The sequence below is a fragment of the Pistacia vera genome, unplaced genomic scaffold, assembly GCF_008641045.1.
Source record: "Pistacia vera cultivar Batoury unplaced genomic scaffold, PisVer_v2 Contig612, whole genome shotgun sequence".
In the NCBI taxonomy this organism is placed as follows: domain Eukaryota; kingdom Viridiplantae; phylum Streptophyta; class Magnoliopsida; order Sapindales; family Anacardiaceae; genus Pistacia; species Pistacia vera.
In genome coordinates this window covers 471,827-487,772 of record NW_022196460.1, presented here as the reverse complement: position 1 = coordinate 487,772, position 15,946 = coordinate 471,827, and the positions used below count along the sequence as shown (strand labels likewise).

The 15,946-nt window shown below is 39.4% G+C and overlaps 1 protein-coding gene across 2 annotated transcripts; it reads left to right on the top strand.

Moving 5' to 3' along the window:
• Positions 1-3,038: 3,038 nt before the first annotated feature.
• On the top strand, positions 3,039-9,218 carry LOC116110752 (AP-2 complex subunit mu). 2 transcript variants are annotated; one of them, XM_031396972.1, is made up of 13 exons: positions 3,039-3,335; positions 3,442-3,619; positions 3,705-3,795; positions 4,320-4,414; positions 4,645-4,734; positions 4,824-4,872; positions 4,944-5,082; positions 6,158-6,274; positions 6,968-7,058; positions 7,129-7,271; positions 7,616-7,730; positions 7,880-7,924; positions 8,002-8,531. In XM_031396972.1, the coding sequence occupies exons 1-13, from the start codon at positions 3,253-3,255 to the stop codon at positions 8,080-8,082; spliced, it is 1,317 nt and encodes a 438-aa protein (XP_031252832.1). In that variant the 5' UTR covers positions 3,039-3,252; the 3' UTR covers positions 8,083-8,531. The 2 variants fall into 2 exon arrangements, with proteins under 2 accessions (XP_031252832.1, XP_031252831.1); XM_031396971.1 differs by lacking the exon at positions 8,002-8,531 and adding an exon at positions 8,689-9,218 and having other exon boundaries at positions 3,040-3,335.
• The last annotated feature ends 6,728 nt before the right edge of the window (positions 9,219-15,946 follow it).

Genomic DNA, 15,946 nt, shown 5'->3' with positions numbered 1-15,946 from the left:
AAGGTGAAGGCTATTGTGGAGTGCGAAGCCCCAACAAAGGTTACCAAGTTACGCTCTTTCTTAGGCCTCATCAACTATTACCGAAGATTCATCAAAGGCTATTCCACCATTGCTATACCACTCACGGATTTGCTCAAGAAGACCATAAAATGGGAGTGGATGGTTGATCGCCAACATGCCATTGACTCTTTGAAGAAGGCCATCGGTGTTAGCATTGCCCAACCATGCTCAACCATTTGAGGTATATACCGATGCATCTGACTTTACTATTGGAGGTGTGTTAATGTAGGATAAACATTCATAACATTTGAAAGTCGAAAGCTTAATGATACGGAGTGGCGATACATAGTACAAGAAAAAGAAATAATCGTTGTAGTGCATTGTCTACGCACTTGGCGACACTATAGTTCTTGGTGAAGATGGACAATGTGACAACAAGTTACTTCCAGAGTCAGAAGAAACTCAGCCCTAAGCAAGTTAGATGGCAAGACTTCCTGGACTATGTGATGGAATACAAGCCCGAGAAAGCCAACTTGGTGGCAAATACATTAAGTCAGAAGGCCGAGTTTGCAGCCATAAGCAACATACAAGGGGATCTCCTCAAGCTCATAAAAGAGGGTCTCGAGCATAACACATTGGTCAAGCAACTCATCACCTTAACTCAAGATGGCAAGATCATGCATTTTTTGGGTAAAAGAGGGTCTCCTTTACACCAAGGGGATGAGGGTGTATGTTCCGAAGTGGGAAAACTTGCGAAGGAACTTGATCAAAGAGTGTCACGACACCAAATAGGCTGGACATCTTGGACAAAGGCGTACCCGAGCACTATTAGAGGCAACTTACTATTAGCCATAAATGTGGGACAATATGGAGCAATTTGTGAGAACTTGTCTTGTGTGCCAATAAGATAAGGTGGAACACCAAACCCTGCAGGTTTATTGGAGCCGTTAGCCACATCAAGTAGACCATAGGAGAGCATCTCCATAGGAAAGCATCTCGATGGATTTCATAATATTTCTACCGAAATCCAAAGGGTTTACCACCATCATTGTTGTTGTGGATAGGTTGTCAAAGTATGCCACTTTCATCCCTACACCAAAGGAGTGCACAACGGAAGACACTGCCAAACTATTTTTCAAGCATAAGGTGAACTATTGGGGTCTTTCAAAATCCATAATTAGCAATCGAGATGGTTCATGAAAAGATTTTGGACAGAATTGTTCAAGCTCATAGGGTCAGCATTGCACTTTTCCACAAGCTTTCACCCTTAAACCGACGGGCAGACTGAGAGAGTGAATGCTTTGCTAGAGATATATCTGCGACACTTTGTGAGCGCCAACCAACTTGATTGGGCAAAGTTGCTTGATGTAGCCCAATTCTCATATGATTTGCAGGGGGATAAATCCACCAACAAAAGCCCATTCGAGATGGTGATGGGTCAACAACAACTCACGCCGCACACCTTGGGTACAAGTTATAAGACGAGAAGCCCCGCAACATTCAGAGTTGCTAAGTCATGGCATGAGCAAGCTGACATCACATGGGCATATCTTGACAAAACAACCAAGAAGATGAAGAAGTGGGCAAACAAGAAGCGGAGGCATGTGGAGTACAATGTGGGAGATCTAGTACTTGTCAAAATCCTCCCATCACAACACAAGTCCACCCGACCACTACACAAAGCCCTTATCCGAAGATATAAGGGGTCATTTCCTATAATCAAGAGGGTTGATAATGTATCATACAAGCTCGAATTGGTTGAGACTTCATCCGATTTTCCATGTGAATTGTTTGAAGTCGTACCATGAAGATGCGAAAGATACGGGACGGGGAGAATCAAAACGGGCACTATTTGGCAACACCAAGTTTTATGACAAAGAGGTGGAGTGTGTGTTAGCCGATCACGTCGTTTGATGAAACGGCCATCCTCCAAGTCATGAATACTTTGTCAAATAGAAGAGGCTACCAAAGAGTGAAGCAAGTTGGGAACCAGAAGATGCATTGTGGCAATTCAAAGACAAGGTCCAAGAATTCCACGAAGAGTCGATGAGGACATCTCTGAATTAGGTGGGGGAGAATGTGACGCCTCTCAAGCATTTCATCAAACACTTGGTGTGCATCACCTCGACACTCTAGAGTTCTATTGAACCTTCTAGAATACTCATGTATTTGCTACACTTTTGTAATTAATACGATAGTTGGTAGATGGTAGGTGGTAGTTTGGAGTTAGCTAATCTCCACCGTTGATTGTGGAAGATGTAGATCGTCCATCGTAAGCTCCATCTACTATAAAGGGGGAGGCCTTCATTTGGTCAAACCATCCAAGAATTGAAAAGCATTCTCTTATTAGTAAAAATTTCTCTTCTAGCATCTCTTGTAAGTTTGTGGGAGTGTTTTCTTTTTCTCAATGCTAGAAGCTTGAACGAGCAAGGCTGACTTAGGGCAATCGTCGGGAGATTGGCCCTTAAGGCCGCATGAGTATGAAGGGAAATAATTAGGTCGTGACGCTTGGCCTTAAGAAGACGCAACCTTGCTATGTTTATGTTTGTTAATGTGTTGATACGTGGGTGAGCTTTTTGGGGAAGGTGGGAGTAAAACTAAAAGAAAGTTTTAAGTTAAAGGTTTGACTTGAGTTAAGTTAATTTTTTTTTTTTAAGTGAAAAGTATAAAATAATTGTTTCACCCTTTAAAATTTAACAAAAGTCTAATAGAGTTGGCATTTGGAATTGGGGGTCAGTGAGGCATTTGCGAATATAGGGGAGTTTGAAAAATTATTTCTATTTGAGATTGATTTCAATAAAATTTGTTTTCAAGAAATGACGAATTCATAAGGGAAAACAATCAGCTCATTGGTTGATGAATAAATGGTTTGGCTTGGCCCATGCTTTTAAGAAAACTATAAGAACCATTTGAATAGTATTTTCTGAAAATAGTTTTAAATAAACGAGTTCCCCATAGCACCCATTAGAAATGCACGTGCCGGCACGTGCGATACAAAGACCGAATACGTCCCTTAAAACACTTCCGAGTTTCGACTCATACAAACTCAAATAGAATTTTTTTTGAATTTCCCATTTACTACACGAAAGAACTTCCATTTTACTAATTTACTCTGCCAAACTCGACATCTTGTGTTTACTCAATTCTATTCTGTGATCCCCAAACCCGAATCAAATCATCACCGTCAAATTTCCAGATCTCAACCTGTCGCCACAGCTGATCCGTGCTGATCGTTAAACCACTGGATCCGACATGCCGGTGGCTGCTTCGGCTATATACTTTTTGAATCTCCGTGGCGATGTTCTTATCAATCGCCTCTATCGCGACGACGTCGGGTTAGCTTGGCTTCGCTTTTCTTATTATTCATCTTTATTATCATTTCTTACCATTCGAGTATCTTGTTTATGTGGTAAATTAGACTAATTAACTAATTAATGTTAGGGGAAATATGGTGGACGCGTTTCGAACGCATATTATGCAAACGAAAGAGCTCGGTACGTGTCCGGTACGGCAGATCGGAGGTTGCTCGTTCTTTTATATGAGAATTAGCAATGTTTATATTGTAATTGTTGTTAGCAGCAATGCAAATGTGGCTTGTGCGTTCAAGTTTGTCGTTGAGGTAGTTAACGCACTCTTATTGTTTGTAGCTTCCTATTTGTACCTGCGATTTTGGGGTTTTGAGTTTGCAATTTTGTTTTATGCAGGCGGTTGCCTTGTTTAAGTCTTATTTTGGTGGGGCTTTTGATGAAGATGCCATCCGGAATAATTTCGTTCTCATTTATGAGCTATTGGATGGTAAGGAGTTCAATTGTTGTTCTTTTTATTTTTGTAATTCTCTTTTAATGTAGTTGTATGGGCCGTTTTCTTTCTTTAATTTTTTGAATTCTTGTTAAGTATGCTTTGATACGGAAAACTGTAATGCTATCTGGTTATTATGAGAGGAAGGCTTTGACATGCACATGACTAGTGGCTTATTTGCTTTTACAGATACAATGTTATGACTCTATGAAAAAAAGTTAAATTCTACTCATGATACAACCATGAAAAATAATAAGTCAAAGTAAGAGCCGAGTAGATATACAGTGCATCACTCTGTTGATAGCCCTTCAAATTCAAATGATACTTTGGTGACTAATAACAAGCAAAAGAGATTAGTTTATACGTGCTGGTTTGGTTATTAATAAGGCTATACAAGTTAGTGATGTTAAAATTTTAAAGTGGTCTGTTTAACAATAATGTTATGCATTGTTTACTCCATACTTCGTATCAAAATCTTCATGAGGTTGCATGAGTGATTGATATTAAGCTCTAAAATACAGAAATCATGGATTTTGGCTACCCACAAAATCTTTCTCCTGAGATATTAAAGCTTTATATCACTCAAGAAGGAGTGCGCTCACCATTCTCATCCAAGGTTAGTTGTTTGTTTATAGATTTAGAAATGCGATTTCTTAAGTCAATCTTCAGCAAGTTTTTTTTTTCTTTTTTTTGATATTTTATTTATTTTTCTGAAACATTTTGTTTGTTGTCCTTGAATAATGCATATGCTACATCTTCACATTGAAGGGCTCAGTTTGTTGTTCAATGTTCATGCTATTTATGTATTCTCTAATCATTTGTTTCCATCTCTTGGAAAAAAAATAGCCTACAGATAAACCTGTCCCAAATGCAACTTTACAAGTCACTGGTGCAGTTGGTTGGCGCAGAGAGGGCCTTGTTTATAAGAAAAATGAGGTGATTAAATTGTTTATGTTTCTCTCATTTTCTCTTTCTTGGCGTTGAGGATAACCAATCTGCTAAATTTTATTGTTCGTTTTGTGCAGGTCTTTCTTGATATTGTGGAAAGTGTCAATCTTCTTATGTCATCAAAAGGTGGGCTTATTTTTGCGAAGTGTTTTGGATGATTGTTGTCTTGTTGCTTACAATCAACATGGTGATCATAGGTAGTGTTCTACGCTGTGATGTAACGGGAAAGATTCTTATGAAATGCTTCCTCTCTGGAATGCCTGATTTGAAGTTGGGTTTAAACGATAAAATCGGCCTTGAGAAAGAGTCACAGCTGAAATCCCGTCCTACTAAAAGGTACCTTCTGATGGCTTGCATGTATTATCTACAAAATTTGCCGTGTTGATTATTTTTTTCCTTCTATTATGAATTGCAATTTTATTTGTTAAAAATTGGGTGTGTAGAGGAAACTTTGGGATTTATGGCTCCACTCTTTTATTAATAATTAACTGAATGTCAGAGTTGTTTGTTTACAAATTGCTAAATTCTTTGTTAGAAGATCTCGTTGTTCTCTGGGTCTTATCTTTTTTGGTAGCTTTTGTTCAGTAATTGTTCTTTTAATCTGGTTGCTTTTCAACCATAGAAGGTTAAAAGTTACAGAGTAGCTTGTAGAAGTATCTTATCAGTGACTGAATGGGGATGTTAATATATGTCAGAATTTTCATTATTTTGTAAGTTGAATCACAGTAGATTTTCTCTATCTATTATGCTTCAAACTTCGAAATATTTAAAATAAAATCCTATTTTTCTCTGTGATAATTCTATTGATACCTATTTAGTGGTATTGTTGGATCTAAATGCTGGTATGCATGAGCCATCAGCTGTTGTTTATTTAAAGCAATGTAATTATTCTTTTTGTTTCTGTGATACGCTTCTTATTGGAGTTGTTATATACTTTTTTTTTTTTTTTTTTTTTTTTTTTTTTTTTTTTTGCTTCTGTCTCGCACTATACAGTCAATTAAATAAGCCATGATAACAGTTTTCATTCTTTTCCCATAGGTTAGCACACTTTTTAGATTCTTAAAGTCTATGACTATGTGCAAACCTTGCTGATGTATGAAGGCTATAAGTTTCCGTGTTCAGATTTTTATACGTTTATAAATGGCTTGTCTATATAAATCAAGATACAGTTGGTTTTATAAAATTAGTTTCAAATCATAGTCACATTTGGATTTTATTTGAATTTGAATGAGAGAATGCAAGTTTGCTTTGTTCTTTTAATATATATATATGAGTCAGCTTTTATTCTCGCTGTTTCTTCAGTATATTGAGTGTTGTATTTTGTTTGAGATTATACATATTTAAAATAAAGAACTGCAATATATTTTGTGCTCCTTTTCATGTGGTTAATTGAAATGCTATATTGTTGCAGTGGCAAAACAATTGAGCTTGATGATGTTACTTTCCATCAATGTGTGAACTTGACGAGGTTTAACTCGGAGAAGACTGTGAGTTTTGTGCCACCTGATGGTGAATTTGAATTGATGAAGTAAGTTGAGAAATTTTCTGAACTTCTGTTCTGTGGGAGACTTAAATCTTATAATTGTAGTCATAGGCCATGTGATGATATTGTATTTTACTAACATGCAAATTGGGTTTTTATTTAAGTGAAATTAGCTTCCAGATACCCTCCCTCTGTTTAATTTCCTGCCTTTTATAGAAATACCAGTCACTTAGCCATAATACTGCTGAAAGAATTTTTAGGTTGGTCAAAAAAATTTTGTTGATAAAACTAGCAGTGGGGCATTAACAGTTGACAATTATTTTCACATCATTGTGTCAGCCTAGTTGTTGTTTCCCCATTTATTTTGTACTATATGTCCTTTTAGAGTATAGTTCTGCCTCCCATTTGTTCATCACTTCTGCCATTCCTCTTGATTGAAAATGCGAAAGTATGTAATCAAAACTACTTCATCTTTCGATAAGCTCTATCTTTTGTCTTTGTAGACACTCCTATTTCTTTTTTAATTAGTAACAGAGTAGATTTTTCCCTCTTTAATCTAACTTTACACCTTTAATTCTCAGGTTCTTCATCTACATTGATACTTGGTTTTTTTCCTTTGTGATGACATCACTGTCATTTATACATGAAAGCTCTAGAAAATTACACTGTATTGTACTTTCTTGGTGGTTGCGTAAGTTTTAATTTTCTTGTGCCTGATTGTTTGTCTGAACGATTTAGGTATCGTATAACCGAGGGTGTTAATCTTCCATTCCGCGTCCTGCCAACAATTAAGGAGCTTGGTCGAACTCGCATGGAAGTAAATGTTAAGGTCTGTAGTATTGAAAGTTTTGTATAAAATCTCGTGGTTCTGCATTTTGCTTATAAATTGTAAATTTCAGGTAAAGAGTGTTTTTGGTGCAAAAATGTTTGCACTTGGAGTCGTTATCAAAATTCCTGTGCCAAAGCAGACAGCAAAGACAAGTTTCCAAGTGACATCAGGTCGAGCAAAGTACAATCCTGCAATTGATTGCTTGGTTTGGAAGTGAGTGTTTCAATTCATTCCCTAGTCCATTGATTTGATCTTATATTCTACACTAGTGTGCAGTTTTGTCTATTTTGGTTTCAGTGTTATCTTCAGAAAATAACTGTCTCCCTTATGAGATTTGATGCACCCCAAAAATTTATCTTAATGCTTTTATATCACTTGTTCTTAGCATCTGAAACATATCTGATTGTTGAAAGAATGGCCTCTTGGAAAACTAGTTTTAAACCCCAATTGAGGAGATTGAGGTGAAATGTTTGAATTTCATGTGGCCATATGTTCATTTTTCTTCCTTAGTTTTAGTTCCGAAGTGTTGCTTAGTGTCATGTTTACATACTTTTCAGGATAAGAAAATTTCCTGGGCAAACTGAGCCAACCATGAGTGCAGAGATTGAGTTGATTTCCACGATGGCAGAAAAGAAGTCTTGGACAAGGCCACCAATTCAGATGGAATTTCAGGTTCTTAAATATGTTTCTGTTTTGTGTAGTTCATTGATTTTGATTCATGTAAAGTATTCCACCTTTCATGTACAAAATGCATTGTTCTTGCATCGTTAACATTATCTCTTACCAAGGAAACCCGACTGGATTGATCTTTGTTGTTGCAGGTTCCCATGTTCACAGCATCTGGTTTACGTGTTCGTTTCCTAAAGGTGTTTATTTTTGCTTAAATATCATTTTTTTTTTTTTTTAATCAAAAAACACAATTGACCCCAGCACGTTTCTGCAGGTATGGGAGAAGAGTGGCTACAATACTGTTGAATGGGTCCGTTATATTACCAAAGCTGGTTCGTATGAGATTAGGTGCTAGAAACATGAGATTGCTGCAGTGAGATTTCTACTTTGACTTAAGCAGAGATGGGAATGTTTGCTAGTTGAGCGGAGTTGAAAGGGAATTATATCATAGATTGCCTAGTGACAAGGTGAATATGCCTAAGAGCTTCCCTCTCAAATGATGCAGCTCGGTTTCTGCTTTCTTGTATTCTTGGGGCATATTTAATTGCTCATAGTGGAGTTCTGTCAATATGATTATTGTGATTGATTATCTTGGTTTGATCTGATGTTTGCGGTGTAAAGGCAAGGCTAGCGTCGTAGAAATGGAAAACTGAGCAATTTTTGTGATAATTCATCATACGTTGTTTATTGCGTTTTCCTACAGCTATGTTCAATTTTAATGATAGATTTAGTGGATGAAAATGACTGCGATTGTTTCGAGTGTGGAATCTATTACATATATTAAAGTTGTTTTTATTTCTGCAAGAGGACAACTTATTGCTGATTTCTTTTTTTGTGCTTCACCCTGTCAAAACTTAAGTGTCTGTGAAGGCAGAATATTCTTTTCTGTTCTTTGCTTTTTCTTTCCCCCCGCCTTGTTAATAATGACTTTTTGNGAATTGACCCCAGCACGTTTCTGCAGGTATGGGAGAAGAGTGGCTACAACACTGTTGAATGGGTCCGTTATATTACCAAAGCTGGTTCATATGAGATTAGGTGCTAGAAACATGAGATTGCTGCAGTGAGATTTCTACTTTGACTTAAGCAGAGATGGGAATGTTTGCTAGTTGAGCGGAGTTGAAAGGGAATTATATCATAGATTGCCTAGTGACAAGGTGAATATGCCTAAGAGCTTCCCTCTCAAATGATGCAGCTCGGTTTCTGCTTTCTTGTATTCTTGGGGCATATTTAATTGCTCATAGTGGAGTTCTGTCAATATGATTATTGTGATTGATTATCTTGGTTTGATCTGATGTTTGCGGTGTAAAGGCAAGGCTAGCGTCGTAGAAATGGAAAACTGAGCAATTTTTGTGATAATTCATCATACATCGTTTATTGCGTTTTCCTACAGCTATGTTCAATTTTAATGATAGATTTAGTGGATGAAAATGACTGCGATTGTTTCGAGTGTGGAATCTATTACATATATTAAAGTTGTTTTTATTTCTGCAAGAGGACAACTTATTGCTGATTTCTTTTTTTGTGCTTCACCCTGTCAAAACTTAAGTGTCTGTGAAGGCAGAATATTCTTTTCTGTTCTTTGCTTTTTCTTTCCCCCCGCCTTGTTAATAATGACTTTTTGCTTTTGCTTTCATAACTAGTGACAAGTAGTTCGAAATTCTGACATTGCTAACTTCATGCGTAGTTGAAATTTTGACTATTAATGCAACATGTCTGCCTTTAACCAAGTTGCAATTTTCTCTTGCTTAACTTTTGTTTCGTAATTGCTCTTTGCTTTAGCGACGGCAAAAAGCGCTTTTGAGCTGTTTTTTTTCACAGTCTGCCTTGCTGTAGTGATATGTAATTTCTAGACTTCATTTTACATTACAGGACATGAGACTTCTGTTATGTCTCTTTATATGCTTGGAATGTTGCGAATTGTCTCTTTTATTGGTACCGGCAAGTTACGACTTTTTCTTTAAACTCAATCATGTGAGTCACCTAAAATGCAACCACTTTCATTTCACTATTTTCAAATGCAAGCTAGAAAACAGTTTATTCTTCAAGTAATTCGGCCGCGTTACCCATGCAATCTAGAGTTTGGAGTGGATTTAGAATTTTGGTCCATAATTTATTTTATTACTTCAATTGACCAAGGAAGATTTTCTGCTTCAGCGCCTTATGCAAAGACATTGAAAGTCTTTGATGAAGAGCAATAACAACTAATTAATTAATAATTTGAATAATACAAATAGCACTAGGACCTAGGTGAGGACACTGTCGGATGGATGTCGGCGTTCGAGAAGGAGTGGTTACACTGTCTCTTATGTTTTTGATGGCTTTTGTATACGTTATACATTTTGTGTAAAAATGTATATGTTTGTAAAGAATATGTATATATGTTTAATAAAAGAAAATTTTGGGCCCAATTTCTTTTTGTTATTTTATATGTATTTCATTATAATCTTTTGAGTAGTAGTGGCTATTACAGTATGCGTCATCCCGACATTCTAGAATGTTCTGGAATACTCTTGTATATGCTAGAATCTTGTAATAATACAGTAGTTGGTAGGTGGTAGTTTGGAGTTAGCTAATCTCCATCATTGATTGCGGGAGATCTAGACTGTCCATTGTAAGCTCCACCTACTATAAAACAGGAAAGCCTTCATTTGGCTAAACCATCTAAGAATTGTAAAGTTTCTCTCATTAGTAAAGAGTTCTCTTCTAGCATTTCTTGTGAGTGAGTTTGTGTGAGTTTACTCTTATTTGCAGGGCTAGAAGCGTGAGCAAGCAAGGCTGACTTAGGGCAATCGGCGGGATGTTAGCACCTAAGGCCGCACGAGTCCGAAGGGAAACAATTAGGTCGTGACATTTGGTATTAGAGCCAGGTTGATTCTTGGTTCAAGATGTCGTCTGAAGTTTGCCATGAAGAGCAAAGGGGGAAGGAGGCCAATCCTAACCCCAATCCTTCCAAGAAGAACTCTCGAAGAGGGAAGGACAAGTCCATGGACGTGATGGCCTCCATGGAAGCACGAGTGATGTGCAACGAGGTGAATGTTGCTAAAGTGAAGGAACACTTCGACGTCCTCGATCAAAAGATGGACGATGTAGAAGGTCAAAACCATGGAAAAGTTTCACCAAGATGTTACCAAGAAGCACCAAGCTTTTGCGGAGTTTCAATCGGTGGTGTTGGACTCTCTCAGGGCATTACAAGCGCAAGTCGAAGAGCTTCGATCGGGTCTAGAGGAAAGCAAGGGTGATTGGGTGTTTTACAAGAAGGCAGCAAACGGGGTCGTCACCAATGTCGCACTTCCCACAAGGGTCGAAGTTCCAAGACCACGAAAGTATGGGGGAAAGCGGGATGCCCAAGAGCTAGAGAACTTTCTACGGTCCATGAAGAAGTACTTTGAAACTACTAGTGTCCAAAGTCAGCAAGAGAGGGTGAACATTGCAACCGGGTATCTTGAGGATCATGCAATTACATGGTGGCAACGAAAGCATGCCGAAATTGTACAAGGTATGTGCATCATTAACACTTGGGAGTTGCTCAAGTGTGAGATCAAGAAGCAATTTTATCCGGGTAACGTAACATATGAAGCACGGAAGAAAATGCAGGAGCTTAAGCACACAAGGCCTATTTTCAGGTATGGGGATGAATTCTCTAAACTTATGCTTCAAGTTGATAACATGAACTCGGAAGATTTGCTATTCAATTTTATGGAGGGGCTCCAACCCTGGGCACAAAGAGAGCTCCAAAGGCATCAAGTTGCCAACATCTCCACAGCCCTTACTGAAGCCGATACCCTTGTCGAGTTTCACAAGGGCAAAACATCCAAGCCGAAGAAAGATGGCAAGCTTGACTATGGCAAAGGTGGGGGAGGAAAGAGAGACAAACCATCTCACCATCGAGAAAAGGGAGACAAACCGCCTCATAAGAAGGAATGGCGGAAGGATGGTAAGAAAAAGTACAAATGTCGAGAGAATTATTATCTTTGTGATGGGGATCATTGGATCCGAGATTGCCCCAAGCGCAAGGCCTTCAATGCCATGTTCGAAGAGAAGCAACCTAAAGCACCCATATCCGAGACTGCCAACATAGGGTGCCTTCAACTTCTCAATACCTTGAAGGTAAAGGTAAAGCCCATATAACCAAAATTTCAAGATAAGTCCCTCATGCATGTTGAAGCCACCATCAATAGGAAGAAAGTTCAAGCCTTGTTAAACATGGGTGCTTCCCACAACTTCATCAAAGATAGCGAGGCAAGACGGTTAGGCCTCTAGGTGGAGAAATCAGATGGATGGCTTAAGACGGTGAATGCTGAAGCTAAACCACTTGGAGGCGTGGCTCGGAATGTTGAGCTACATCTTGGCACATGGAGCGGCAAGGTATCATTTTCTGTTGCACCTTTAGATGATTTTAACCTTGTGCTTGGCATGGAGTTTCTCAGGCAATTCAATGCGATGCCTTTACCATGATACAACTCTATGTGCATCCTTGAGGGAGTTCCATGCATGGTTCTAACGGTGAGCAAGGCTGCACCAAGCAACCAACTCTCCGCAATGCAAATTGAGAAGGGACTTAAACGGAAAAAAGAGACCTTTCTCATCATGCTGCATGAGTTAGAAGATGGGGGAGGTGTGGATATCGTAGAGCCAATACCGGAGGAAATATCCTAAGTCGTTAAAGAGTACAAGGATGTCACGCCACCTGAGTTACCAAAATGCCTTCCACCTAGGAGAGAGGTGGACCACAAGTTTGTCGGGAGCTAAACCACCTGCTAAAGCTTCATATTGGATGTCGCCACCGAAATTAAACGAGTTGTAGAGACAACTCAAGGAACTTTTAGAAGTCAAATTTATCAAGCCTTTGAAAGCACCATACGGAGTTCCGGGTTCTCTTTTAAAAGAAGCATGATGGGTCGCTTCGCCTTTGTATCGACTACCAGGTACTCAATAAGGTAACCATAAAAAACAATTATCCTATTCCACTAATTACCAATTTGTTTGATTAACTTGGACAGGTCAAGTACTTCTCTAAGCTTGATTCGAGATCGGGGTGTTATCAAGTACAGATTGCGGAGGGGGATGAGCTAAAGACCACATGTGTGACACGTTATGGAGCCTTTGAGTTCAAAGTCATGCCGTTCGGCCTCATCAATGTCCCTGCCACATTTTGCACCCTCATGAACCATATCTTCCATCCATACCTTGATCGGTTTGTGGTGGTCTACCTTGACGACATTGTGGTGTATAGCAATACTCTTGAGAAGCATGCTGAGCACTTGTAGATAGTCTTCTGAGTGTTGCAAGAAAATGAACTGTATGTCAAGCGAGAGAAGTGCTCAATTGCCAAGCCGGAGGTCGAGTTTCTCAGCCACAAGATCATAAACAAGAAGCCCCAACAAAGGTTACGGAGTTACGCTCTTTCTTGGGTCTCGTCAATTACTACCGAAGATTCATCAAAGGCTATTCCACCATTGTCACGCCACTCACGGATTTGCTCAAGAAGGTCATAAAATGAGAGTGGACGGTTGATCACCAACATGCCTTTGACTCTTTGAAGAGGGCCATCATGGAGGAGCCAATGTTAGCATTGCCCAACCATTTGAGGTACATACCGATGCATCTGACTTTGCTATTGGAGGTGTATTAATGCAAGATGAATATCTCATAGCATTCGAAAGCCGAAAGCTTAATGATACGGAGCGACAATACACGGTGCAAGAGAAAGAGATGACAGCCATGGTGCATTGTCTACGCACTTGGCGACGCTATTTGGTTGGTTCCAAGTTCTTGGTGAAGACGGATAATGTGGCAACAAGTTACTTTCAGAGTCAGAAGAAACTCAGCCCCAAGTAAGCTAGATGGCAAGATTTCTTGGCCGAGTTTGACTATGTGTTAGAGTACAAGCCTAGGAAAGCCTACATGGTGGCGGATGCATTGAGTCAGAAGGTCGAGTTTGCAACCATAAGCAAGATACAAGGGGACCTCCTTAAGCTCATAAAAGAGGGTCTCAAACATGACACATTGGCCAAGCAACTCATCTCCTTAGCTCAAGATGGCAAAATCAAACGTTTTTGGGTAGAAATAGCCTCCTATACACCAAAGGGAGAAGGGTGTCTATTCCGAAATGGGGAAATTTGTAGAGGAATTTGATCAAGGAGTGTCACAACACCAAATGGGTCAGACATCCCGAGTACTATTGGAAGTAGCCTATTATTGGCCACAAATGTAGGACGATGTGGAGCAATTTGAGAGAACTTGTCTTGTGTGCCAACAAGATAAGGTGGAACACTGAAGCTCTACAAGATTATTGGAACCGTTGCCCACACCAAGCAGACCATGGAAGAGCATTTCAATAGATTTCATAGTGTGCTTACCAAAATCTGAGGGGTTTAGTACTATTATTGTTATGGTGGACAGGTTGTCGAAGTATGCTACCTTCATCCCCACACCAAAGAAATGTACAGCGGAAGAAAAGCAAGCTCTTCTTCAAGCACGTGGTGAAGCATTGGGGCTCGCACCAAAGAAGTGTATATCGGAAGACACAAGCAAGCTCTTCTTCAAGCACGTGGTGAAGTATTGGGGTCTTCCGAAGTCTATCATCAGTGATCGGTATAGTCGATTCACAGGGAGATTTTGGATCGAGTTGTTCAAACTTATGGGGTCGACGTTACACTTTTCCACAAGCTTTCACCCTCAAATCAATAGGCAGATCGAGAGAGTGAATGCTTTGCTTGAGATATATCTACAACACTTTGTGAGCGCCAATCAGCTTGATTGGGCAAAGTTGATTGATGTAGCCCAATTCTAGTACAATTTGCAGAAGAGTGAAGCCACTAGCAAGAGTCCATTTGAGATGGTGATGGGCCAACAGCCACTCATACCGCACACTTTGGGTATAAGTTATAAGTGGAGTAGCCCCGCGACGTTCAAAGTTTCTAAGTCAAGATGACATCACACGGGCATATCTTGACAAAGCAACCAAGAAAATAAAGAAGTGGGCGAATAAGAAGCGGAGGCATGTGGAGTACAACGTGGGAGATCTAGTACTTGTTAGAATCTTCTCATCACAACACAAGTCCACCCGGCCACTACATAAAGCCCTTGTCCAAAGATATGAGGGGTCATTTCTCATAATCAAGAGGGTTAGTAATGTGTCCTACAAGCTGGAATTGCCTTCTTGGTTAAGACTTCATCCGGTCTTCCATGTGAATTGTTTGAAGCCGTACTATGAAGATGCAAAAGATCTGGGAAGAGGAGAATCAAAACGGGCACTATTTGACAACACCAAGTTCTATGACAAAGAGGTAGAGTGTGTGTTAGCCGATCGTGTCACGACGAAAGGGTCATCCTCCAAGTCAGGAATACTTTGTCAAATAGAAAGGGCTACCAAAGAGTGAAGCTAGTTGGGAACCTGAAGATGCATTATGGCAATTCAAAGACAAGGTCCAAGAATTCCACGAAGAGTCGACGAGGATGTCTTCGGATTAGGTGGGGGAGAATGTGACACCTCTCAAGCATTTCATCAAACACTTAGCACACCTCACCCCGACATTCTAGAACGTTTTAGAATACTCTTGTATATGCTAGAATCTTGTAATTAATACGGTAGTTGGTAGATGGTAGATGGTAGTTGGTAGGTGGTAGTTTGGAGTAAGCTAATCTCCACCGTTGATTACGGGAAATCTAAACCGTCCATTATAAGCTTTATCTACTATAAAAGGGGGAGACCTTCATTTGGCCAAACCATCCAAGAATTGTAAAGTTTCTCTCATTAGTAAAAAGTTCTCTTCTAGCATCTCTTATGAGTGAGTTGTGTGAGTGTTCTCTTACTTGCAAGGCTAGAAGCGTGAGTAAGCAAAGCTGACTTAGGGCAATCGACGGGAGATTAGCACCGAAGGCCGCAGAGTCCAAAGGTAAACAATCGAGTCATGATACTATTTAGAGCCGTTGTGCTCAAGGTAATGATTACAATTTTGCAAGTAGCTTGATGTCTTGGAGATCTCTCCTGTCTTCCCATTCGTTGAGAACTTAAAGAATATCCTTATATTAAATGGGACTTAGACAGGTGTGCGAATCAAATTCATCCAGGGACAAATTCTTCAGTCGGCTGGGTTGTTGACAACTATATTCTTTTTGCCTTTGGAGACGTGGCATGTTTTAGATAGTAGAAAGCTTTCTTGAACTCTGATTGGTGCTCGATGACATCACTATAGGTCAACCCTTATTTTTGGGCA